General features: G+C 46.2%; 1 protein-coding gene across 16 annotated transcripts in view; it reads right to left on the minus strand.

Annotated features, from left to right (window-relative positions):
- Positions 1 to 6,534: 6,534 nt before the first annotated feature.
- The window catches only part of MARK3 (microtubule affinity regulating kinase 3), a 114,321-nt gene continuing 93,339 nt past the window's right edge, over positions 6,535 to 27,516 (minus strand). For 13 of the 16 annotated variants that reach the window (XM_049612035.1, XM_049612032.1, XM_049612031.1 and 10 more), the window contains 6 exons: positions 27,010 to 27,227; positions 25,269 to 25,369; positions 16,151 to 16,408; positions 11,328 to 11,354; positions 9,994 to 10,038; positions 6,535 to 7,346 (listed from right to left, as the gene is read on the minus strand). In XM_049612035.1, the coding sequence (XP_049467992.1) occupies positions 7,001 to 7,346; positions 9,994 to 10,038; positions 11,328 to 11,354; positions 16,151 to 16,408; positions 25,269 to 25,369; positions 27,010 to 27,227 (995 nt within the window). In that variant the 3' untranslated portion in view covers positions 6,535 to 7,000. The remainder of the gene's footprint in view (positions 7,347 to 9,993; positions 10,039 to 11,327; positions 11,355 to 16,150; positions 16,409 to 25,268; positions 25,370 to 27,009; positions 27,228 to 27,516) is intronic. The other 3 variants (XM_049612034.1, XM_049612033.1, XM_049612030.1) reach the window with 2 other exon arrangements.

The raw sequence follows: 27,516 nt of genomic DNA on the forward strand, positions 1-27,516 counted from the left end.
CTGGCTTCCTAGTGCCGTGAGGTCTATTTTTGGTGACAGAACTCTACCCAAAGCCTGCCACACCACTTCCTAAGAAAGTACTGGACTGAAGTCCTCTAAACAGAACAGAGGTGCATTGTTGGAGACATATTTTATCGGGATGGTGACAAGACAGAGCCTGTCCAGCAGCGCACCGGCCTTGTCACTGCCCCCACACACGCCCCAAGTCCGAAGCAGGATGAACCTTTCCATGCCTTCCTTTGCAAACACCACAGCTTCCTCTTCCGCTGAGCGGAACAGGGGTGCTTTCGGGCTGTACCTGTAACCTCTGCTGCCTCCCACTCAGACTGGGCTTCCTGCCTGGGTTTCCACCATGCAGCCCTGGCCATCCCAGACTTCCAGACTGTGTCTGTGCCCCTCTCCCTGGAGACTTTAGAGGACTTGGGTTTTACCCTGGTTATTTTTGGATCCACAGAGCTCAGCACAGGGCCCTCTAGAGTAGCTGCCTCACTCTAAACCCTCCAAAAAATGCATGTCGATGAATCAACATAGGAACAAACAACCACGAAAAATCACATCTTCTTGTCCCGAAACGCCCGAAAAGAACTGGGGCAGTTTAACTGAGAGAAGCAAAATTTGAGAAGGAAACACAATTTCTATCTTCAAATACTTGAACCCTGACCAGTTAAAGCTCCCAAGAGTAGGAAGCCACCAGGTGGTGCAAGAAGCTGATGAGCATCAGGAAAATGCAGAACCAGACAGAACTCTCCCCCCAATTCCCTGGAGGGAGGGAGGGAGGGAGGGAGAGAGAGAGAGAGAGGGAGGGAGAGAGAGAGGGAGAGGGAGGGAGAGGGAGGGAGGAAGAGGGAAGGAGGGAGAGAGAGGGAAGGAGGGGGCGGGGGAGGGGGAGGGGGGGGGGGAGGGAGAGGGAGTGTGTGTGTGTGTGTGTGTGTGTGCGCGCGCACACGCGTGCACGCACGCACGCGCGTGCCCTGGCACTGAAGGTGCCCCAGCAGAAGCTGGAGAAGTTCCTGATGAGCAATTGCAGATCTCCCTCCTGCTTGAGGGAGGAGTTCTAGAATTCTGGCTTAAAATAACACTTAGAGGTGGGTTAAGTGGGTGGGAGGTAGAGAGCAGGAAATTGCAAAAGGAACAGGCTGGGGGAAGGGCTGCAGGATGAGCAGTTGTCCCCTTTCTCAGCGACGCCCCCCAGGAAGGCACCTTATTTGTCAACCCACATGGTAAGAAGATACTTCACCACAGCTGCAAACCATAGGCATGACTATCTAGGGAACTGGAAAAAGACGTGAGACCCTCAGAATCTGTAACCAATCAGCCCCACCACAGAAACAAGACAAACCAAGCAATCAAACCAAAGCCAAAAGCAGCAAAAGTGCTTCCTGTGGCCCCAGCCTCTCCAGGCTTCCCTGAGAGATCTGGGTCATCTCAGCAAGCTGCGCTCTAGCCTCGCCCCAAGGTGACCCCCAAGGACCAGCCTCCCTATCTTGGGCACGAGGTGTGCAAGCTCTGCGAGCCAGGACTTGTGCTCAGCAGGTCTCACCTTCGGCCTGGTGCCTGCAAGCAAGCACTCAGGGTGGAGAGCTGCTGTCAATACCCCAAAGCCTCCGTGACCTCCAGCTCACACACTGCGGCCAAGCCTCAGGTGGCTGTTCTCTTGAGGGACTGAAATCCAAGCACTACACTGCATGACTCTGGTGGGGGACACAGATTAAGGCTCGAAACCAAGCATTTTAACCCCCGGTTTCATATCTGAAGGCCAATGTCATGTGATTCAGGACTTCCCCTGGACACCCACAGCAATCGCATGCTCTCGTCCCAGACTAGACTGAATGACACAACAGGGCATCAGCTATACAGGCAGCTCAGTGAGAAGTACATTTCCAGCCCACCTCTGAGCCTTGTCTGTAAAACAGGAAAGGCTCAGCTCAGAGCGCTGCTGGAGACGGAGGAAAATGGACCACAAATCCAAACACAGCTTCCTATGGCTGTGTCCGCCTCATCCTTGGGCCTTGGGCTATAGGGGAACCTCAGTAAGAGTTCTGACTGAAGCCACTAAAGCAGCCTGTGCCTTCCAGATATTTCTTGCCCATACTACTACTACTTACTCCTCTATCATCATCATCATCTTTTAAAAAATTTCTTAACGTTTATTTATTGTATTATTGAGAGAGAGAGAGAGAGAGAGAGAGAGAGAGCGAGCGAGCATGAGCAGAGGAGGGACAGAGAGAGGGGGAGACACACAGAATCCAAAGCAGGCTCCGGGCCCCGAGCTGTCAGCACAGAGCCCGACATGGGGCTCAAACCCACAAACCGGGAGATCATGACCTGAGCTGAAGTCAGATGCTTCACCGACTGAGCCATCCAGGCGCCCCATCGTCATCATCATTTTAAATGAATACTTACTTTGTAAGTAAGTACCCGGCACTATTCTAGGTACCTAAGATAGAGAAGAAAAAGCCCTTCCCCATGCGGCTTTCGTTCTAAGTATGGGTGGGGAGGGTAGATACAGAGACAAATACATTTGTCCATGATGCTCTTAGCATGACAGGAAGCAGCAGAGAGTGGGAGGGCAGAGCTGGGCAAGCAGTCCAGGAGAGAGGGTGTCATTTTATTTTTTATTTGTTTAAAAAAAGAAGGCTCCATGCCCAACGTGAGGCTTGAACTCATGACCCGGGGATTAAGAGTCCCATGCTCTGCCGACTCTGGGCCCCTAAGCCAATGAGATCTTAAATGTAATGGCAACGGTAGGCCTGTTGGAGGAGAGGTGACCAGCAATCCGAGGAGGGGAGGGTACCATCGGCCACCCCCGCCTTCCACCAGACTCTCCCACTAGACTCACGCTCTTCCTGTCCCCTGGGGACACAGGCCACAACTTGGGGCGAAGAAGGTGGCAGTGCAGGCTGGTCAGCTTCCCAGACACCGCAGGCTCAGAGACCAGCACTCTACACTTCAGAAACTGGGCGAATTTTCTTATCAAGTCTCTGCTGGGAGGGCAGAGAGCATGCTGTTCAAGGACTTCGGTGTCTTGGCTACGCTGGGCGGAAGGGCGCCCAAGAAAACCCGTGTCTCCCTCGCCTGTGCCAGGCACCCTGTACTTGTCACCTGGTAGACTCTGCCAAGAATGCAGAGTGAGGCACTATCACCACCGTGCTGCCTTTATAGAGGAGGCGACCTGAGGTCACGAGCCTGGAAACCAGGCTGCGGTGATCAGGACGCACCCCTCCCCAACTAAACCACACTGCCTCCAGCGGTCTTCACCATCTTGGCCCTGCTGCAGAAACCAGCGTGCGGACCTCAGCACCCCACACAGCCAGCGGCTCCCCTCCTGGTGGAGTGCTGTTCCTGTGATTCACAGGGTCTTCCCTCCAATGTCCACCCTGCTGCCTTAGTGGGCTGGGTTCCTCCTTGAGTCTCAGACCCCCCACCCCCACCCCTGCCTCAATCTCCACGCGCCCGAACGTCTCCGTCTAGTCCCTGTGGCATCTCCTTCCCTGGGGGAGGGGCCGGGCCCAGACGTCCCGCTCAAGCTTGGACTCCTGAGGCACACGTGCCACTTTGACGCTGATCGCGCCCAGTGGCCACCCTTGGGTGCCACACCGATGGCGAGCACTACCTCTGAGGGAGTGTCACCCCTGCCTAGGTTCTGTCTCTCAAAGTGGTAAACCAAAGACCCATTTGCAAAGCTGTTAAACTCTGTCCTCCCTGCTGACCGGAGAAGATGCCCAGGTTCTACTCTTGGGGACGGTCACATTTAGACTCCTGCGTGCAGTGTCGGGACACCTGCGAGGCACACCACCCTTCGCTCACCGTCGCTCCCTTCGAGAGCCACCACGCTCCCCGATGCAAAGTGCTTGCTGGGCTCTCTGAAGGGTCTCGTGGCAAATTGGCAAAAACAATCCCAAACTCCAAACCCCCCAAAGAACAAAAAATTCCCACAAAAAGCAAAGTTTTGAGCAGACACACCTCCCTGCCCCAGGGCCTCGCCTGCTCCGTGGACACGGAGGTCACCGTGCGCCACTCACAGAGCAGGAACTGCCAGGAAAGGGTATTCTAGGGACGGTCTCCACAGCGACAGTGACGTGTTCACAATGCACACACAGGGAGATCTTTCTTTTAAATATCATCCTTCTCTGGGCTTTTGGAGAAACACATGCTGTGAAAACGATCACGGTTGTGCTTCTCAAAGTTAGTCATGTTTCCTGCCAGCTTTCTTCACTCTCAGAGATGGAAGGATGGCCCAAGAGCCAGGCATGTCATTAAGGAATGCTGTCCTGGTCCCTCAGATTTGCCTGATCCGGACGAGAGCTGGCGATACTGGAGTACTAGGGGAGGACAGCACTCTGGTCGTCAGGTAAATAGGAACAGCACCGCCCCCACAAGGTACCTTACCTCACCTCTGAAGGACTCCAGAGGAGCGGATGAGGAAAAAATGTGGCCTTGTCATTGCGTCTGAAGTGATTATGAAGTACTCTAGAATATTCCTTTTCAAAATTCACTGTATGCAGAATAAAAACATCGTATTATAAAAAAAGTACTCTCTAAAGAAAGGGCATGGGCCCCTTAATAATCGACTTGAATTCATGTTCCAACTGCAGTAAAGGTAACATTACCTATGTTGCCATTAAAATCAAACCGATGTCAATCAGTGATAGCGGCTTTTCAATATGAACAGCTCAGGTGAATTCTGCGGGTGAACACCCGTCTCTCCTCGGACCAGTAACGTACTAATGCAGACACCACTTACGACAAATCAACAAGTGAAAACAATATGAGCATCTACCTGTGTCTGCATATAGAGTGGCCATTTCATCAGACGTGGGGGAAGTACCTGCTCTCAAAGGAGCCCAACTTCCAGTATTCAATTTGTCCTTGAGAACAAAACTATGGAAAACTATTAGAACGTCTCCTAGGCGTAAGGGTCAGAAGGAAGCACGCCGCAGCCACACCTTGGCTTGGCAGAGCTCTGCTTCACCTCTGCCAGCTTCCACAGGGTGGCCGTGCAGAGGAGACCTCGCACCCTGATGCAGAAGGGAGCCGGTTCCAGAGAAGAAACAAAAATGCCTCAGATGATAAGAGGAGGGAGAGGGGACTTGCTGGGTTGAATAAGGGAGGCTCGAAAGTTCTAGTAAGGTAAGCGTGAGCTCCACGGTCAGGTCAACCGCCACCCTGGCTGCCAGGGTCCCTCGCAACTCACTGCTTCCCTGCCGGCTCCGCCTCTTCTCCCAGGCCTCGCCCTTGTCTGGGAGCTTCTCTGCCAGCTCTGCCAACTCAGAATAGGATCCACCCACCCACAGGCTGAGGGCTCCCAGGGCCTCTCCCGGGGTCTGTCCCGGGTGCCCATATGGCGTCTTGAAGGCACCTCAAACTCAGGGCATTCAAAACTGCTCTCCTGTTCTCCCTCCCGGCCACAGCAGTGGTGATTAACCACAGAATGGTTAATTCCAATGGGCAGCAAACCCATCCTTCCTGTTCAGGCCAGAACTCGTCCACATCCAATCAAGAGCAGATGGGTTGACTCTGTTTTCAGGACATAATCCAGAACTGACCACCGTCTCCCTAGGCCAGTTACCTCTTGCCTAATCATTGCCGACAGCCTCTGAACAGCTTTCCTGGCTTCTTCTTGCTCCCAGAGAGGCCAAGCCACACCCCCCAACCATCACCCCATGTAACGTGGCACCAACCAAACCTCAGGTCCCTAGCAATGCCTCAACCCGCCCTGCAATTTTTTTCCTGGCATTGACCACTTTGTTCCTACTTTACTTACTAATGTTTATTGACTGCCGTCCTATTAGGACATATGCTCCGAGAGGCTCTAGGGATCTTTGTTTTCTTCCCTGATGTGTCACAAACACCTAAAACAGTGCTCTGCCTGTGGTAGTAAATATCTGTGACCGAGTGACTGTCTAGACTTTCATACTTTGACCAACAAGAAAAAAACCCAGAACCCAAAACAGCACACCAATCGATGTGGCAGTTTCCCCATGAGATTCAAGTGTCACACTAACTGATGAATTCATTACTCCCTCTGTATAACCATGCAGGGTGCTGGAAAAAAGCTGTAGGATTGATTCATGTACTGAATCAGAAAACAAGAGAGGAGAATTACATACGTCGTGGAGAACCAACCCAGAACCGTCAAGACCTGGCGTCTCTCCACATGGGCTCGCGAGGCTCCTGATTCCCTTCCTCCTCAGGTCACCAGGAGGGCCGACTTCTCCCTTTATTTCCTTTGGAGAAAAAAGATGCTAGTAATCACAAAATGCTGGGATCCACGCTAAGGACAAAGTGGCCCCGGGCCTTCATACACTTTCCATTTGCTTTTGTTCAAGTTGGTGGCGGAGGCAAAAACATTTAGTCACTGCCTTGATTTGAGTCTTAAATACAGCATTAGGAGACAATGGAAGACTTTACTGAGAAAAAGTGAATTTTTAATTATCTTGTGAATCTACTTAGAAAAACACAAGCAACGTTCACAACTATAAATTTAAACCTTTTGCGCTAAAAAAAAACCACACAAAACAACAAACACAAAACCACAGGCATGAACTGTAAACCTGTATTAATGATCAACTAGTCTTAAGGTTAAGGTTAATTCTTAGTAGTAACCCAGTGTTTTCCTCCTTGGCAATTTTAACGTCTTAGCACCAAGTGATCTCCCACAGAGGTACTCGTAACGACTCTGGCTGCTTCCGTACGCACTACTTCACACGCACAGTCCACGCTCACGCCACACAGACAGCAGGCCCGTGGCGATGACGTCACACGCTGACTTTCAGGGCAATGGAAATAAGACAGAGGGCACGCGTGTCACACATCTTTAATGTAGTGCATTCGTAGAAAAAAGGCCAGCTTCCGCTCCCAGGCGCGCTCTCGTCCTTATATTTTAATATCGTGATTTAGAAGATGCAGACGTTATTACCTAAATATTACTCTATACATTTCCATCAGTGTTCAGGAAAACACTTTAAATTGCTACTTAATTTACACCGTAATTACTGGGTTACAGCTTTAGCTCGTTGGCAATTTTGGAAGCAATATTTTTGAAAGCTATGGATGTCCCCGATATCCGCTTAAACCGGACCCCGTTCAGAGACAGTCTTGGCAGCTTGCACACCTCCATCTCCCACTGCACGAGGTTCTCCGCGTGCCCATCACCGTGGACACAGAAGAGTAGGAAGCGTTCTCTCTGCTCATAGTCGCAGTTATTGGCATCCAGCACTTTGCGGATCTCCCGCATCATGTCACTGGGGTCCATGGAACTAGTGGTTTTCATGCTCCAGGTAAAGCGCAGGGAGCGAGGTTTTGCTTCTTTGTTTTCCTCCTTTTGCTCAGCAGATACGTTGCGACTGAAATGCACAGTAGCAGGTTTATTTTTAATTGCACAGAAAAACCAACCTTTTCTGTTACAGCTAGCTCATAATCATAGCATGACTGACCTCCACATTTTTCTTGCACAGGCTCACATCTGATTATCTGTTCCTTTACGGAGAAGTATTCATCTACCACCCACCCCCGGACTCCCTTCCAAATCATAACCCATACAGGCAAAATTCTACCTGGCTGTAAAATCTTCATCAGCCATCTATATTTAATAAAATTAAGAAAATAATCTGTGAAACAGAATCCTTGGAGATCAGCAAATGACATGGCACAGCGCCTCTCCAAAAGCCCAGCTCTCCCCTCCAGGCTGACTGCAGGCGGCAAGGAGCCGAAAGGGCCCCCCAGAGGCCCAGCTCAGGGAGGACGGGTCGGCAGGCCAGTGGTACCACTTTTCTTTTAATTCAGCTCATCATGACCTTTCGCTGGAGATGGTACTCAGGATAGCCAGTGACTCCACATGGTTCAAAATCACTTTCCTTGCAAATGGCCCCCCCCCATGCTGAGTACACAGCTGGGTGCGGGGTGGGCTGTTCTCAGTTCCCTCCGCCCACCTGAATATTTTTCCATTTTGTTAAAATTCTGATGTCACAGTTAAAAATAATTCTTAGATGACATTATCTTACTACTGAAACAGGAAAATGAAACATTAAAGCTTATCTGCTGCTGAGCACTGAAACCACCGGTGTGAATGCAAGCTGTATCGATGCAGAGTATAAGCTGTGGTCCCAACATCTAAGAGGTGATGTCATAGTGGGGTCCCAGGCACAATTCTCTTGGGAACCCCAAGACCAGGTGTCTACTATCCTGCCGCTCCCCAGCATTTAATCATTGCCACAAACCCGTTATTTACACTCTCACGTGTACATCTGAATGTTTCAGTTAGGAAGGTGAACACCTAACACTCTTGTGTATTAAAAACACCCTGCAGGGGCGCCTGGGTGGCGCAGTCGGTTAAGCGTCCGACTTCAGCCAGGTCACGATCTCGCGGTCCGTGAGTTCGAGCCCCGCGTCGGGCTCTGGGCTGATGGCTCGGAGCCTGGAGCCTGTTTCCGATTCTGTGTCTCCCTCTCTCTCTGCCCCTCCCCCGTTCATGCTCTGTCTCTCTCTGTCCCAAAAATAAATAAAAAACGTTGAAAAAAAAAATTTTTAAAAACACCCTGCACGTGCATGATAAATACACTTAACCCAATGGCAAAATCGGCAAATTCATCAAAGCTGAGAGTTTGGGGCTATAGGTTTTACTTTAGATAGAGCTGCCAGGCTGCTGGTAAAATATTCAATTTGGTTCACACCCACTAAAGTTGATCAGGAGCTTCCTGTGTATAAAATGCTGTTTTAGGTACTAAATAGGTTACAAAAATGAGCAAAAGCTCTCAAGCTGAGTTGGGGTTGAGGGAGGGAAGACTGCAACTTAAGGAAATAGCACTAGCACAGGAAAGGTATGAGCACACCATGAGGGGGCGGGGGCAGAAAAGACAGGTAGGGCCCTCTAAAGGGAGGAGGGCGGGGAAATGAGGAAATGGGTTCCAGGAGGGAGGGGCATCTGGGAAGAGCTACCAAGAGCCCATAGAATTCCAATACAACGGGGGTGGGGAAGGTGAGATCGTGTGCTGAGCAGAGGGAGTATCATAAGCAAAGGCAAGGAGGTGTGGAAAGCACAGAATGTGTTTAGGGTATAATCAAGTGTGCAGATGGACTGGAACTGGGGGCACAGCATCACCCCCACAACAGCCGCTGAGTACTTGCGGGAAGCAAATAGGACAGCTGGAGCCTGCTTGAGGCTGGGATGGGCAGGCCTGGGGTGGGAGTGCTGCCAGGCCGTCATCCGGGCACTCTGCCTCAGCCGCGGTGGGGAGGGTGGGGGACGCCAGGGCTGCTGAGGCCACCCAGGGTGGGTCAGGTAATGGGGCCCCTGCAACTTTTCATTCAGAAAAGTCACATGATCAGAGCTGGGCTTCAGAAAGAGCAGAAAGAGAGCAAATGGGTTAACGGGGACGCAAAACAGCATGGTGGTGACTGGTATGGAATGAGCCCGAGTAGAAAAGACCCAGAACCATGGCAGCCTACCTGGGCCTATCTGGCGAACTCCCCCACCCCCGGACTTGTGTAATGAAATACAAAATGATCTACAAAATGTAAAAGCAAAACATCTGACTACATAATTGTTCTTCAAAAAAACCCATCTAATTTAAAATATGAAAATTCAACTCCATATTCTGCTTTCATTCCTTGAGAGCAGGATGGTGCAGGAGTCATGGACACAGCAAGAGTGCTCCTACTGACTCCCAGAGCTCACTTCAGGCCATCAGCCCCCAGGCAGGAGGGCAGCGTATTTTAGCACCCAAATGCCCAGTGGAAGCCCAGTGGAAAGGCTGGACCTGGAAGGCTTTCACCAGTGGGCAGCCATGGCGCTCTGGCGCCCTCAAGTGGCCACTAAGAGGTGGCAGCAGCGACAGGCTCCTGCTTCACAAACCACACAAGGGGACTCTGCCAAGCAATCCCTACACTGAGAGCAGGGATCTGATGCGGGATAGTCAGAAAAGAGCATCGTCTCTGCCACAGACACGAGGTAAATACCTATAAAATATTTTAAGTAAAAATCATTCCCCTCACCTTGAGCCCTCATATCTCCCGTTCCTCTCATATTCAGTTGGAAGCCTCAACGAACAGAATGCAGAAGCACAGAGAAATGGGAAAGAGAAAAGAAATCTTACAGACCGATACACGACCACCCACATACAAACACAGACGTCATAATATGAACAAATCCAAAGTACTTGGGGTCACCAGCCAACTCTTGTTCAGCTCGTAGTCTCCCAGGGGTGACCGGCCCAGGCCGCTGTTCTCTGTGCGAGCTGGCAGGTAGGCTGGGAGGCCGACCGCGCACCGGGCATCTCTGCCTGGCTCTGGAATTCGAGGTCTGCTGACTTTTTAATACCTCCCCCAAAGTGTAATGGTTTTTAACTAAAAGGAAATGAATTCTATCAGTTAAATCCTACATCCAACTACAAAATTTTCTGCCCGAGGAAAAATTTGGCAACTGGGAAGATTAAAATCACGGAGTGGAATTTCCCATAGGAGGAAAGCACTCTTCCCAGTTTTTGATAAAGAGCTCACGTTCACACAGCCTTTCAGTGACCCACTGATTTCATCAACACAGAAAAAAAAATCCATAGCCTGGCTTTCTGGACACATGGAGGCCAAATGGCAGATTTTCTACCTCATTATGTGTGTGTTGTTAGTCTCCTGACTCGTTATCATCAAAACATATTCACCTGGTAGGAATATGATTTCTTACAGTGCTTTAAGTAAAAGTAATGAGACACACTTTCTTCAGTGGTTGGTGGAAAGTGGCTTTTAGAATACTACTCTTCAACTCTCTGAAAATATTAAAGCATTTCTGCTCTACAGCTGCCCACATCTTAGTTTCTAAAAACCTCAAACTAAATGAGGCTGTAGGTTTGAATTTTATGCTTGTTTCCCCCATAAAAACATTAGGTAATTTCCCGGTCATTTTAAAGCCTTCTGCAGATTCAATCCTTCATGAAATAAAAAATGGCAACAGTTACCACTTACCTTCTGCATGCCTGAGGCCAACCATTAATTGTACATTAATATTACTGAACATTGCATTCTTCAAACAGAAGCATGCTAAGTGTTATTAGTATGAAGACAGAATTATTTGGATGCTAAATAATTCTACCAAAGAAAGACAATGCACAGAGCATGCACAGGCCTGTTGTTATGTGGGCGCCTGACAGAGTCAATCTACTTCTTTCCGAGGCTCCTTACAAAGAAGTAAGTATGTAGTTCTCAGCAGAAAGTTTAGTTTTTAAGAAACAAAACAAAACAAAACAAAAACAAGGCTAGAAAGCCAAACCTGATGTTAATTGCAGGAGCCATTTTGGGGTAAGGATTGAAAAATAATGTGTATATATAAATCCTACCTTTTGATAAACCTGAATGACATGTTTCTAAAAGAAATTAAGCCAAAAACAAAATTAACAAAAATGACTTGCACAAATTAAATAGAAAATCTAGTCAATTATAGAGAGAAAGAAAAACAACAAAACGGGGCTCCTCTTCTGTCCAATGAACGATGAAACAGTGACATTTGTTGAAAAAGTAAAATTACAGGTAATCGAGTACATTGATCTTTTAATTTTCTAGAAATATAAAAAAATCTGTCCTTGTAAGAAAAAATTTAGCAGTAAATATTGACATTAGCTGTAATTAAATTTAAAGGTTCTTCAGATGGATAGACTTTAAGATAATAAAATCCAACATTCCATGTTAAAGAAATGACTTAAGTCATGTGCAATATACTATAGTAATAAAGTAACATTTCTTGATTCTCTTCAGAATATTCTATGAACAAAAATCTCACCTTCTATACAACATTGAAAAGTTCATTTTAAAATGTTCAACCGTTAAGAGAACCATTACTTATTTCAGGAAGACGATTTAAACACTAACAGAATGTCTGTTACAGTGGTATCACATAAATCACTTCTTAATAAAACAGTAAGTTACTGCGGTTTAAAATGAAGTGGACTTTTCAGAGTTTTAGACAGCAAAATGAATGGAAACAAAATGGTAACAACGGGGGTTTCATGTTTATGTTCTGTGTAATAAACTGGAATAACTGTATTTAGAAGTAACTTTGCTCATTAAAATTCAGGGAGATGCTGAGGTTGTACTGAACAGAATCTGACAAAAGAAATTCCAAACTACCCATCAGGCTTGTACGATCATGTGGTCAGCATTCCTGGGCGAGCGCAGGCTGGCCTTGTCAAACCATTTCTGAAACTTCCCAGTTCTGTGACTGAACACAGAATTCAGTCTGAGTGAATGAAGTAACGAATTCCGTGGATCGGTTTTTCTAATACTGGTAACTTTGACATTGCTTCAGATGCTGCCCAATTAAAAAACAGCTAACTACTGTAGGTAACACCCAACCACTTCATAATCAGATCAGAAGTGGTCCACAGAGGGGTTATATGCAGCAGAGAAGATCATGCATGTGACAGGATTTTGTAAATAATTAAGCACTACATAATAAGGCAGGATTATTCAAAAGATTATTTTAGTTGAAAATTGATTAAAAGGCCTTTCGGTATTTTCACTTCCCAATTTTCTGCCTGAGAAAGGTCAGGGTTATTGGTCAAGCACCCAACTGCTTTTCCTCGCTTTTTCAGCCACGAATCCCTGAGGTATAAAGAGGAGGAGCAGCGGGACTGAGGCTCTCTACTCCTGCCAGGCCCCGCGGACCAGCGCAAGGCACACAGAGGCACCTACATCATGCCTGGGCTGCTCTGCCTATAGGGTAGGAGTGACCCTGAGAACCCTAAGCAGGCCAGGCCTGGCCCCAGGAGAGGGAAGCCTTGCTCCTTCTGACTACAAATGGCTTCCGAGGTTGGAGAGCACACAGCTCTCCAAAGCCACACGTACCCAGGGCAGAGTCAGAGCCAAGAGCAGAACACAGGCTTCCTGGCGGTGGATCTCCTCCTGCCAGATCTGAGCAGGTCTCCGACGAAGCACCTGAGTGAGAACACCTGAGCCTCTTTTGGGCACCAGGACTCTGATCTTAGCATTTATTGTCAGGGCAGGATAAGCAGCCGACGCTGACAGCAGCAGCAAGAAGAAACGGACCACCGCTAAAGTACAGTAACCAGGGAAGACTACAGACCTCAGTTTGCAAACTTTAACAAACAGAAGACTACCTTTCTGTAAATCTTTCGGGGGGGGGGGGGGAAATTGCCTGAAAATGTAAAGTAAGATGACCCCTGAGACTTTTTTTTTTAATTAAACCAAGAAATCTGTCTCCAATTTTAATTGAAATGCATGAAATACACTAAATCAGAGAATGAGGGACAAGGATTCCAGCCTGCACTATCCTTGACCGTTCTATTCTGCAGGGCAGCACACGCAGTGTGCCCTGGAGGGCCTCTTCTGGAGGCACCTTTCTGGCTCAGCATTTTTTGGCTGTAGAATCTTCAACATGTGCCTTAAACTCTCTGAATCTCATCTCCAGCTTGTTCTACACAACAGTAAGAGTATCTACTACACAAGGTGGACGGTGGAGATGACGTGAGTATGTGAGAATGTGTTTGTACGTATGTGACACATGCATGTTTATCAATGAGAAACAAGTATAGCTCTATACATCTAAGGACGCTTATCTACCTTAACTTAGCACACAGGAAAAATACAGCACAGAGGCAACAATCAGGGGTGCCCAGCTGGCTCAGTAGGAAGAGCACGTGACTGCTGATCTTGGGGTTGTTGAGTCTGAGCCCCACGTTGGCGGTAGAGATTACTTAAAAATAACATCTTTTTTTTTTTTTTAATGTTTATTTATTTTTGAAGGAGAGAGAGAGAGATTGAGAGAGAGAGAGAGAGACAGTGTCAGCAGGGAGGGGCAGAGAGAGAGAGGGAGACACAAAATCCGAAGCAGGCTCCAGGCTCCGGGCTGTCAGTACAGAGACTGATGTGGGGCTTGAACCCAAGAACTGTGAGATCATGACCTGAGCCAAAGTCAGACACTTAACTGACTGAGCCACTCAGGTGCCCCAAAGATATTTTAAGTTTATTTATGTATTTATTTTGAGAGAGAGAGAGAGAGAGAGAGAGAGAGAGCGAGCATGAGAGGGGAGGGGCCGAGAGAGAGGGGGACAGAGAATACCAAGCAGGCTCCATGCTGTCAGCACAGAGCCTGATGTGGGGCTTGAACTCACAAACCATGAGATCGTGACCTGAGGTGAGATCAAGAGTTGGATGCTTAACTGACTGAGCCACCCAGGTGCCCCGCCATCCCCCAGATTTTATTTCTAAGTAATTCCTTCACCTAACGTGGGGCCTGAACTCACATCCCCAAGATCAAGAGTCTCGTGCTCTACTGGGGTGCCTGGGTGGCTCAGTCGGTTAAGTGTCCGACTTCAACTCAGGTCACGATCTCACAGTCTGTGAATTCGAGCCCCGTGTCGGGCTCTGGGCTGACGGCTCAGAGCCTGGAGCCTGCTTCAGATTCTGTGTCTCCCTCTCTCTCTACCCCTCCCCTGTTCATGCTCTGTCTCTCTCGGTCTCAAAAATAAGTAAACGTTAAAAAAAAAATTAGAGTCTCGTGCTCTACTGACTGAGCCAGCCAGGAGCCCCTGACATATGATGTTTTACCTAAAGAGCCCATCATAGACCAAAGTGTAAAGACACAGAACTAGCTGACCTGTAACTAGATCTCAGACACACCTGACTGATGCATATCCCCTCTGCACTCAGGGCTCTTACAGGGCAAAATACCTGTCGACATGAAGCTCAGTCGGGAAGGCAAACAGCCAGGTGAATGATACCAGGCTCCATCTCCTACCACCCAAGTTTTGGAAACAGATTCCATTTCAGCCTAGTCCATAATGAAGCAACTAGGGGACAGGGAGGCCTGGGACAGGCCATTGGATGAGCCTAAAACCAAGGAATGAATTATTCTGGGGTCAGCAGACTGTTCCTGGATTGAGCTCCCTGCTTCTTTTACTGATCACGAGTGGGTGCCCCAAACTTGGCAAAGTCCTTTAGACCACTCTGCCCAGTTTGGAAAAGGGGGGTCTCAGCAAAGGAGCCGAGAAGAGAACAAGAGGCCGCTGTAACTTCTGGCACCTATCTGGCCTCCAGCCGATGATAAGAGACAGCAGAAGTCCTCCTAACTTGGTAGCCATGTCCTGACAATAAGCAGAGTACCCAGAGAAAGACTAAAAATACTAAAAGAACATAAAAATACTGGACGAATTAAGGAGACTGAAAATGCGGTATTTGGCTTACAGGTTAAATTCCAAAAATGGAAGGACACACCGCAGGCAGCTGGTGAGCCACAGGGGGCGCCAGCTAGTTCAGGCTTGGAGAAGACCCCACTGTTGTTCTGAGTAAAATACAGATGAAAAGAGGGTCTGCAGCGGGCAAAGCGGCAGGATGCCTTGGACGTACTAATCCTCGGTAAAGCTCAGTGTCGAAGAAATCTCTCCTGGGAGTCCTGAAAGTGCAGGGGCCCCCAGTCTCCTGAGTGTGGGCCCAGCTGGCGGTGCCTCGGCCTATGTGTTTATGGTGCAAAGGGGCACTTCCTCCTCTCATAGCCATCAGTGATTCTAGGCCTTTGCAGCCTCCAGATGAGGTTATGGAAATAAAGTTCAAAACACTTCAAGGGAAAAAGTACCACATGAAGGATTTTATACACAAGCAGATTTACTAGATCTTGGTGAGACTAAATCGGGAATTTTATCCGCCAAACTGTACCGTTTAAGCAAGTTACTTTGTTCTTACTATAACTTACTGAGACCAAGAGAGAACAGTTTTTAAGATTTAGACCCTAAGAAGCTTAGTGCTCCTCAGAGATGCTGGCACGACATGAGAGAAGAGAGGTCTCTCTCCTCTGCGTCCAGGCTGGCCGCACAGCACACTGTCTTCCTCGGGGACGGCTTCCGAAGCGCCAGCTTGCACTAAGCTGCAGTAACCATGCATATGGGCAGATGTGTGATCAAGAGAACAGTAATTAAAGAGAACGACAACCTCCCAAGTGCTAGAGGGACTTCTGACGTCAGGAAGACTCTGAGCTCTGTAATTCCTATTCTAAAAGGTTTTAAAGTATAAAGTTCTATATATAAACCAGAAAAACACGAGCTAAAGACAAAGTGGACAGTATCTGGGCAGCCGCGTCACACGACAGAGAAGATGTTTCTCCTTTTGCTCTTACATTGGCTGCAAACAACCAGCACCACCTGGCACTTACCTCCTTGTGAGTTTTGAAGTTAATTTACTAAAAAGATTAGTGGAGCCTCGGCTCCGAGTCTGCGACAGTGGTGCGGCTTCGTGGGACAGGCTGGGCGAGGCAGGTGGGCCGTTATACGTGGCGGTCCGCCGCTCCCGGGGCTGCCCGTGGAAAGTGCTGCGGCTGGCGGTGCCCCGCGGGAAGCGGAGCCGGTCTGGGGTGGCTGCGCTGCTGACACTGTGCGTTGAAGCAACGGGAGTCCTCGGATCAGGAATAGTGCTAGTAGGGCAGAACAGAACAGACTCACTCTCACTGTCACGTGGTTGGCAAAAGCCCAGCTGTGTGGCAAACATGGCGCACGACAATCCACAATATCCCAAAAGACACCTTTTATCCTCAGTGGACCAAATCAGTTCTAATAAATCTAGACCCAAGGCGGTATTTTATAGAACTCAGGACCAAAAGGCAAGTTAAATAGGAAAGGGTATCAAATAGATGGCATATAATGAGACAGAGCCTCGTGGGGTTTAAGGGAATAGGTCGTACATATTTTCAAGGACAAGATTAATGCAGGGCAATTCTAGGACACAGAATGGCTAACTAAAGCTTTTTCCCTTTGCTTCCCTCCTCAAAGTGCTTATGTGCGAGAACCCTGCCCCTGTGAAAGAAAGAAACATGAAATGAACAGGCAACTAAAAAGTTTTAGAGACATACAAATGGCATGTTTCCTGTGAAATTCCACATGCTAAGAGCACTGTGAAGAGGAGGGGGATTTCTTCCGCCTTCTGTAGTATGCAAAGGCACAGACGACCAAGGACACCGTGAGACAGGATGTGCTTAACTAAAACCACACACAGGAAGAACACCTGTGGACAACAGACAGTAACACATCGCGGACTATAAAATCCACAGCACAGAATGAAGCAGCGGTCGGTACACATTAGTTTCATAAGGAATGTGCATTTTTCTTACACAGCCTCACATTTCCCTCCTTCGCTGTCTATTGGAGGTACCATCATCGGAGGGGTGCCCATAGGCTGGCATGGACATCGACCTGATGTCTCACCCACTGAGGCAGGACTAGCTGCAGAAGCGAACACTTCTGTCAGGCTGGGAGGGGGGTTGGGATCAGGCAGAGGCAGAAACAACAATATGATGGCACAGTGACAGAAAAAGTTATCTGCTATTTAAAGCACACACCTTCCTCTTAACCTTGTTTTGAGGATTCTGTAGCAATTACTGACCTGTAGCTGCCTTTCCCCACCCCACCCCACCCCACCCCCCCACAAATAAAGTAAAAGATTAGCCTTTTAAAAAAGTGTTTATTTATTTTTGAGAGAGAGAGAGAGGCAGAGAGAAGGAGACACAGAATCCGAACCAGGCTCCAGGCTCTGAGCTATCAGCACACAGCCCGATGTGGGGCTCAAACTCACAAATTGTGAGATCATGACCTGAGCTGAAGTCTGACACTTAACTGACTGAGCCACACATGCGCCCCAAGCTATATTAGCTTTAAAGGTGGGGGGGGGGGGGATGACATCTTACTTGTTTGAATATTTAGGTGAGGGGGCAGCGTTTTCTGAGCTGTGTACAAAATACAGCCTTTCCTAAAAGAGATGTCTCCATTCAAACTGAACTGGTTGAGTGAATCTATAATATGAGCACACCTTGCTTTCAGCCTGTTCTCCAAACACACAGACATATTTTAAATGGACTAGTAAAATGACACATATAGTAATTAGTTGCTATTTATCAAAGTGTCCTGTGCTGTTTCAAGATAGATGAGAATCTTCCTACGCAAAGGACATTCACTTCTTTATAAACAACAGTCAAAATTCTTTTTTTTTTTTTTTTTTAATTTTTTTTTTTTCAACGTTTTTTATTTATTTTTGGGACAGAGAGAGACAGAGCATGAACGGGGGAGGGGCAGAGAGAGAGGGAGACACAGAATCGGAAACAGGCTCCAGGCTCCGAGCCATCAGCCCAGAGCCCGACGCGGGGCTCGAACTCACGGACCGCGAGATCGTGACCTGGCTGAAGTCGGACGCTTAACTGACTGCGCCACCCAGGCGCCCCTAACAACAGTCAAAATTCTTAAGGGGTCAACAGAACCCCTTTTTTCAAGTCAGGAAAACTATTAAGAGTAAATTAACTGTTTGCAGACAGAGAAAAAGAATGATGGACATGGCTGGATGCCTGCAGCTTCCCCCCGGCACAGAGAGACGAGCCGCGTCCTGGCCACTCTGCTTTAATTCCAGCTCAAGTCATCTTGCCCTTGGAGCTCCGAAGAGGCAGTTTCTCTCCTTGGAGGAGAGCCGGGGACTCAGGACTCGGATCCCGTGTGTCAGTCTGCATATACGCACCCACCTCTACCCCAGGGTCTCTGCACCTCTCCCCTTCTCTCCCACACGGACCTATACCTCAGTGCCTGTCTTGGCTACACACTTCCCAACCTGTCCAACATATAGCCATGAACGTCCCCAAATGCAAACCTGACCTTGTCACTCATCAACTTACAGTCTTTCAAAAGCATGCTGCATCTTCAGGACAGACTTCAAATTCCTCACCCTGGCATCCCGGTCACACCCTCAGGTACCCACAGCCCAGCGGCGCCAAGCTGTATCTCCAGGTTCTACCTTCTACTGTCACCTCTGGGACTTGACTTTCTGGAGCTCCTAATGATGTGCAATCCCTTGGTCATGCATCAGGTCAAATAACTTTCACAGGAACTATTCTCTGTGCCTGGAGTGCAGGCACCTATTTTCATCAAAATTCAACCCAGAGGTCACCCTCTCCATGAAGTCATCTCCATGAAGTCATCCTCTCCCATCAGGAGTTTATCATTCCCATTTTGTACTGAGTATGTGCCCCTGCCACCCTGTGCTACCCCAGTGACTTTTCCCTGATAGAGTGTCCTGGAAGCGTGGTGCTCAATGAATGCTCTCCCGAGAAGTTAATGAACTGGAGTTCTTACAGTCCTGACATTGGGGGGAGGATGGGCACTTTATAATAAATTGCTCAAGATTTGTGTGTCCCTGCATTTCTGTTTGAGAATTCTGTCTTCTGACTTGGGAGAATGGCTCTAATATAGTCCAAGAACTGAAAAGGAGTACCTTATAAAGATAAAAAGAGATTCAGTTTTGTGTTTTTGCCACTCGGCACCTACTTTTTATCCTGTGGCAACGACACTTGAATTCTGCTATTAGGGAAGCAAGTTCCTAGGCTCTGGATGTCAATGACTCCACCCCAGGGTTTCCCAGCCACCCTGGTCAGTGACAGACTTAGAGACAGGCACATGGCCAAAGCCAGACCAACACAGACCCAGAGATAGCTGCAGGGCTTCTGTCTGAGCAGAGCTGAGTGTGGGAAGATGCCAAGTCTGATGCTGTGAGCCCAACAGGGGAACCACTACAGAGGAAGCAGAAGTAGGAGATGGACCCTGACTCTATTCCTAGACATTTTTAGTTCTAGGAAATCAAATATGCCCTTTTGAATTTAAGCTTGTTTGGACTGGGTTCCTGTGACGCAGCACAGAGTCCTAAATGATTCAACTCTTTTTTTTTTTTTAATATTTATTTTTTGGAGAGTACAAGTGGGGGAGGGGGCAGAAAGGAGACAGAAGAATATGAAGCGGGCTCTGCACTGATGGGCTGACAGCAACGAGCCCCATGTGGGGCTTGAACTCACAAACTGCGAGACCATGATCTGAGCTGAAGTCGGATGCTCAACCGACTGAGCCACCCAGCTGTCCCTTCAACTCTGTTTAAAGACTAGTCAAGTGCAGTAGTGAGAAGTAAGGAGAAAGAGTAGAACAAGGAATGATTCAACTATCTGAAGAAAGGCTTGCTAGTTTCTTATACACAGACATACATACATATATGTAAATACATACTTCATTTTTTAAGAAGTTACATTACAGCTATTATGACTGTCTTTTGTGCTCTATTACCTGCTTAGGGCAGGTCAAGTGTCAATATGCTTGATGCCTCTGACCAGCTGCTGACATTCTCTTGCCCACATTAGAAGCTGGGATCAACGGGTGCATTAAAAGCAAGGGAAGAAGGGAAGACAGGGTTATCTGTTTCCTTCCCTGGAGAATACAAAAGATCCCAAAGACTCAGAAGAAGGCAAGGGCTTTTCGTCAGCATATAGAGCAGAAGACGCTTGATCTACTCCTCCTGAGACACACTGCTTTGTAGGCTGCCCAGCACAGGCAAGATCCACAGGGCACAGAAGCATAGCAAGACCGGACAGACACTTCACAGCAAAGAAACTGACCCTTCTCAGAGACCTTCCTAAAAAGGAAGTGTAAATTGATATTTTCATTATAAATTATTAAGTTTTTTGACACAATAATCCTAAATGCAATTAAATGAATTATTTTAGAAACTTAATCCTAACTGCTTTGTACTTATGTCTATCTTTTTTCTAAAATTCTAATCCACTTACGGTGACTAAAGGACAGGTATTTTCTACTTTTTCAAATGTTTATTTATTTTGAGAGAGAGGGAAAACGCACACATACAAGCAGGGGAAAGACAAGAGAGAGAGAATCCCAAGCAGGCTCTGTGCTGTCAGCGTGGAGCCCAACATGGGGCTCGACCCCACGAATTTTGAGATCATGACTTGAGCCGAGACCAAGAGCTGGATGCTTAACCAACTGAGCCACCCAGGCTCCCCAAGGACAGGTATTTTCAATTTGACAGGACATCTCTCCCACAGCAGAACATTCTGACATGAAATGTTCTGGGTGCTGATTCAAACTATACTCAGTGACTGGGAAAAAGCAAAATTAAAAGTAAAGATACATGTGTGAACTGTGATCACACTTTCTCTGCTCAATCCCTGTGCCTTGATGCATGACAAATGGATAAAATAATAGAGCCATTTTACACTTATAAAATCTTATCTAGAATATCAAATGCCTAAAATTTATTTGAAAAGATTCTGTTGGGGCGCCTGGGTAGCTCAGTCAGTTGAGTGTCTGATTTCAGCCCAGGTCATGATCTCATGGTTTATGAGTTTGAGCCCCAACGTCGGGTTCTGTGCTGCGCTGGCAGGGTGGAGTCTGCTTGGGATTCTCTCTTTCTCTCTGCCCCTCCCCAACTTGCATGCTCTCTAAAAATAAACTTAAAAAAAGATTCTGTTCTGTTGTACTTTATTATAACCATATCACACTCCTTCTTCGGGGGTATTCAAATGAATACATTTTCAACAGTCTTTTTTTTAAACAGTCTTCTGTAACTATCTAGAAGCATATGAAAAAGCAGGGCAGAGTCCATGTTATTTGTGTCGGTTAGCAAAATTACTAAGTCAAAAAGTCAGTGTAAACTCAGAAAATTTTTTACATTCCCATCAGAATGGTTTATTACCAGTACTTCGATAAGCTAGTTTTTTGTTAAGCATTGTGTGTCAGTGCCTGTGCTCAGTGGTTTAAGACTCATTATAAAAACCTACGTGATTCTGACAGAATCTTACAACTGACGATGTAATTACACTTTCTCATGCCTACTTTATACTGACTGTTAGTCAATTTGAAATTGGGCCATCTTCAGAGTCTGCCATCAAAAGAAGGTAGAATAATTATACCAGAACATGTAGCAGAAAATAAGCTGGACTTCAGCATGCCTGGTGTCAAAACAACAGTCTTCCTTAGAAAACTACTCACATGTGCTCAAGCCAAAGCAAGTTTACCAAAACTTGTAACTTCTGTCCCTTAAACAACACTGATTAGCATTATTTTTCATACAGTGAGGCTGATAAACAGCATTAGTAAGAATCAACGCATAAAATTAATTTTAAAATGAAAAAAATGATCACATGGCCGGTGGCGAGGCTTGAAAACCTCATCTTGTGCTCACTGCTCACAGCAGGATTCTGAAGACAGCTGAAAACCAGCTTGTTTGGGGCACGTACAGCCTTTGGTTGTAAACATGCATAGTTTTCACTAGCATGATCATGCTTATACTGGAATTCTGTATAAACATACACACACACACACACACACACACACACACACACACACACACGAAAAAAAATCCCACATATTTACGGTTAAACATGAAACGAATGTCCTTTCAGAAGTTAACATGGACCCCGGCATCTGCAGCTCACCAGTATTTAAAGAGTAAGAGATCCATATGAGAGAGGAGAAAGCAGTAATTTCCCTAAGAAGTCATCTGTGCACAGAGAAGGTCCAGTGCATTGAATTTACCTTTCAGCATCTATTTCACAGGTTTGAAAAAAGTCACATTTCGTGCTCTGAGAGTAAAAAATATGACTACTTTGGCATTCACGCCCTCCAATAATTTTCCACAGTTCTTCCATTAACTTGTATGACAGAAAAAGAAAATCTAGAGATTATAAAAATTAAGGGCCCAATCTTGTGTGGTTTGGCACCGAGGCTCTGTTTGGCTAAAGATAGAAACAACATTTTCAAAAGCAAAGCATTTAAGTGACTGAAGCTAATGAAAGCGGTGAGGCCTAGGTTGGGATAAGGAGGACTCAGCTCAATAGGGAAGGTGTCGGCAGGGAGGACACAAGGGTAATGACTCCAAAAAAATCAGAGAATTCTTCAAACTCTTTCCAAAGAGCGAACTGGATAACTGCAGGAAGGAAGGGTTAGAAGAGCATGTGCACACACACAAACACAAGCCGGGTAGCAGAGAGCAGATCTTCATCCTTAACGGCCTTTTTAAAAAGTTTGACCCTGAGGGGCACCTGGGTGGCTCAGTCAGTTAAGCGACAGACTTCAGCTCAGGTCATGATCTCACGGTTTGTGGGTTCGAGCCCCATGTCAGGCTCTGTGCTGCCAGCTCAGAGCCTGGAGCCTGCTCCGGATTCTGTGTCTCCCTCTCTCTCTGTCCCTTCCTTGTTTGCACTCTGTCTCTCTTTCTCTCTCTCAAAAATAAACATTAAAAAAAAAAAAAAAAAAAAAAAGTCTGACCCTGAACTTCAGAGAATTGTACTTTCAAAAAAAATTTTTTTTTTAACCTTTATTCATTTTTGAGAGACAGAGAGAGAGGAAGCGTGAGCAGGAGAGGGGCAGAGACAGAGGGAGACACAGAATCCGGAGCAGGCTCCAGGCTCTGAGCTGTCAGCACAGAGCCCAACGCGGGGCTCGAACCCATGAGCTGTGAGATGACCTGAGCCAAAGTCAGACCCTAAACCAACTGAGCCACCCAGGCGCCCTGAGAATTGTACTTTCAAAGTTCAAAAGGCATCTGACAGAAGAGCTGAACAACTTAGAAGAATTTCCAAAAGAAAGAAGAATCATGAAACAACATTTATATTAGAAACTCCTAATTAAGTCTCCTACTGATATCCTCTTGAACTAGATGAAATTTGGTAGACTTGAGAATGTAACTAATAAAAGAAACTTTACTAGAGAATAAACTATCCTATTAGAAGATAAATATACCAATCATATTTGTAAGCTATCTAGCACAGCTACTATAATATACTCAAGTTATTAATAGATTTTAATCATAAAGAAAAGGTGTTAAAACAAGCACACAAATAGGAATCAGACAAGAGAGCACTAGAATGCAAATATTTCTAAAAATGCTCTGAAAAATCAACATAATCTTCCACAATAAGCTTTTACCTTCATGTCAAATTCAGAGTTCAGTGGTGTATGGAAGAGAGAAATTATAAACAGTCTGGTTTTAAGGATGAAAAAGGAAAGAAGAATTTTTGTTCAGGCTGTCACAGAAGTTAGTGATCAAACATTTGACTAGTGAGATCTAAAAGGAACAGAAACCATACAACGCAATATCAGAGAGTAAATGTCAGAAAAAAGAAACCATTTTGATGCCACACGTGGGACAAGTGACGAGACCAGACAATGTTCAAGTTAGGGGGCCAAGGGACAATTAGAGATGGCAGGAATTACTTTATGGATTTCTACCACAGAACTTTAACTGGTTGCTGTAGCTTTATCTCACCCTTTGAATTTAATTTATACACTATTCTTACCAAAAGGAAGAAGGAAAATCCATGCCTGCCTGAGAAATTTGTCCATACAGAATACATTTACTCCACCAATCTCAACTTCTCTTTTTTCTCTCCCCACAAACTATGGTCTTTGGACCTACTTAATCCCACTCAGCTTTTTTATTTTTAAAATTTTTATTATTTTTTTTAGTAAACATTTTTTTTTACACGTATATATTTATTTTGAGAGACAGAGTAAGAGAGAGAGTGCACGCCTGCATGCGGGAGAGGGGCAGAAAGGGAGAGAGAATTCCAAGCAGGCTCCACACTGTCAGTGTAGAGCTCATAAACAGTGAGATCATGACCTGAGCCAGAATCAAGAGCCAGATGCTTAACTGACTGAGTCACCCAGGTGCCCCAAGACTTTTTTATTATTTTTAGGTAATCTCTATGCCCAACATGAGGCTTGAATTTACAACCTTGAGATCAAGAGTCACATGCTCCACTAAATGGCCAGCCAGGTGCCCCCACCCCCCCCACCTTATTTATTTGGTAACCCTAACAAAGTTGTTTGCATGATATAATTCTCTCCTTATTGACATATTACTTTATTTGTATTTTAAACTGTACTTACCCTATGTGTGCCTGCTTCCCTGCCAGATTAAAATGAAAATCATCCAGAAGACTACTCTCTACATCTTCCTGGGGTTCTCAAGTGTGTCCAAGGTGGAGACTGTGTTACTGCTTGTCCCCTTGGCTCCTCTGGCAGACTGCTGGCCTGTCACTGAGGCTCACTCACCCTACCTCACACTGTCCTCTAGAGGCATGGCCCCCTGCACCTCAGGTCCTTATCCCTCCCCGCTCTACCCTTTGTTCAAGTTATTACTGTACACAGCATAATACACATTTCCCTATTTGCTATTCTGTAATGACACCACCGCTTCAGATCTGTGTCCTGCGGGAAAGCTCTCTGGTTTAACCCAACCCTTTCGGCCATCACACGCAGCCTGCCAGGAGGACAGGCTCTGGACAGTAAAAGGAATTTGGAAGTCTAGTATCTCACTAAAAAATCTGCACTTAAATTTAACTTACCATGAAGAACACTTAACGATTATCATCTGAATTTTGATTCTAAAAACTAAGAAGTAACTTCCATTTCTTTTGCGAAAAACAAATTTTCTTGCAAACAGGTAAAATTTCATACCTTTCTTTCCCATTCTGAATTACTGAATGTCTGTCGGCTGTAGTTCTTTCACTGCAGACGTAAGTATTGCGCCGTGTCATTCCACCAGCTGCTGTATTACTCTATAAAAAAGGGGGGCCCATTTTTGTCTTAAACCATTTAGAAATAAGTATAGTACAATGAGAAAAAAATTCTTACCTAAATACACACAATTTAATCCTTATTTTTAAATTTATTTGTAATGCTTATTTATTTTTAAGGAAGAGCACATGTGTGCACACGAATGGGGGAGGGGCAGGGAGAGAGGGAGACTCAGAATCCGGAGCAGGCTCCAGGCTCCGAGCTGTCAGCACAGAGCCTGACACGGGGCTTGAACCCAGGGACCATGAGATCATGACCTGAGCCGAAGTTTGGACACTTAACTGACAGAGCCACCTAGGTGCCACTGGAGACTGAATTTAAATTGTAGGGCTATGACATGACAAACCAATTTTATGGGATTAGAAAGCCAATAAAAAACCTTTTCACAGGATGCCTGGGCAGCTCAGTTAAGGAACCGACTCTGGATTTCGGCTCAGGTCATGATCTCACAGTTCATGAGTTCTGGCCCCACAGTGGGTTCCGCACTGACAGTGATTGTGGAGTCTGTCTGAGAGTCTCTTTCTCCCTCTCTCTGCCCCTCCCCTGCTCACAGGCTTGCGCGTGCTCTCTTGCTCTCTCTCAAAATAAACATTATTAAAAAACAAACAAAAACAAAAACAAAAACACCTTTCACACAGGGTTTACTCTGATAGAACGCAAGGTCAGAGGATGGAGCAGACAAAACCCTTTGACCTCTGTCATGAGCTCCTATCCCCAGAACGGCACATACAAAAGCCTCCTAAAAGCAGCAGCAGAGCTTCTATGTGGGTCCCTCACTCTGGGTTTTTTTTTTTTTTTTTTGAGGTAGAGGGAGGGCTGTGTCATTGTTAACTTTGCAGGAAAAAAAAATGTGGTCACAGAATATCCCTAAGACTGTATATTCTCTGCAAATTCTTTCTAGAATTACTTCAGGAGTGCTAAGAATAAGAATTACTTTATTAGGTCAGATAGAACACATTTCAATTCACAGAAAAGTTCCTGAAACTAAACAGACTTTAACAAATACTACCTATTTAAAGGGGAGATTTGTTAAGGATACAGATTAAGAGATGGACTCAGATCAGCAATATAATTTTAGGCAAATACTAACTTTTCTTCATTTTTTCCACCTTAAAATTTAGCTAGTACATGCAAAAACATTTGGCACAGTCCTTGGCACAAGGTAAGGACTTGGTCAAATGTTCTTTATTGTCAGAGCCCTTTGAAGATGCACACCACATCCTTGGCCCTCAGGCAAGCAGATCTCCCAGAGTCCTGCACAGAGCCCGTTAGGCATCTTCTGTCTGCGGTTTCTTGTCTGCACTGTCATCATTTGGTTTTATTTCCTCAGACTACGAGGCATTTCTATTTCTCAGGACCTGATACAACCTAAAGCTCAGATGTTTGTGGAATAACCGGAAATAGCCCTTGACACAAAAGATCGGGTCACTAATCTAGTGGGATGGGGTGCAGCAAGAAACCCCTTCAACACAGGTATTGAAAGTGATCTCTACAGGTGGGAGACTGGGCATGGTGGCCCGGTGGGGACAGCACTGCAGGTAGTTGAGAACACGGGAGTAAAATGTCTAGACCACCCTAACCCTACAATCTTAGGAATGCTCTACGGTTTAACAATACTTACACTAGGGACAGTAGAGCTTTTCTTGCGTTCAGGAATGTCAGCCTTATTGGGATTACTTGCATTCCCAAGCATGGGGCTGGCTGGAGCAGTTCCCTTTCCTCCGACAGCACTGCCGCTTGTTTTCCGGGAAGGAATTCCGTCTTCTTTGAGGTCACTATCTGCAGTGCTGGTCTGACTCCTTTTTGGATACGCCACAACTGAAGGAATAGCTGGTCCAGCTAAAATAAAACAGTTTACTTTTTAAAAGCCAGAATATAGTTTTATATTTTAGTCTGTGAAAACAAACGTATTTAATAAGATGACCCAAGACTGCTATCATCTAAGAAAATACAAGACAGTAAAATCCCGTAAGAGATTTCCCACCATGTATAATGTCCTTCCTTATACAATGAATTCAATTTTGAAATTTCACTTTTGTCCCTTTCTATCGAAAAATTAAAAAAAAATATTAGTAAGTTTGTATAGTACTTGTGCTTCAGAAATACCTTCAGGGAGAGTTGTCCACTG

This window comes from Panthera uncia, assembly GCF_023721935.1.
Source record: "Panthera uncia isolate 11264 chromosome B3 unlocalized genomic scaffold, Puncia_PCG_1.0 HiC_scaffold_1, whole genome shotgun sequence".
NCBI lineage: Eukaryota > Metazoa > Chordata > Mammalia > Carnivora > Felidae > Panthera > Panthera uncia.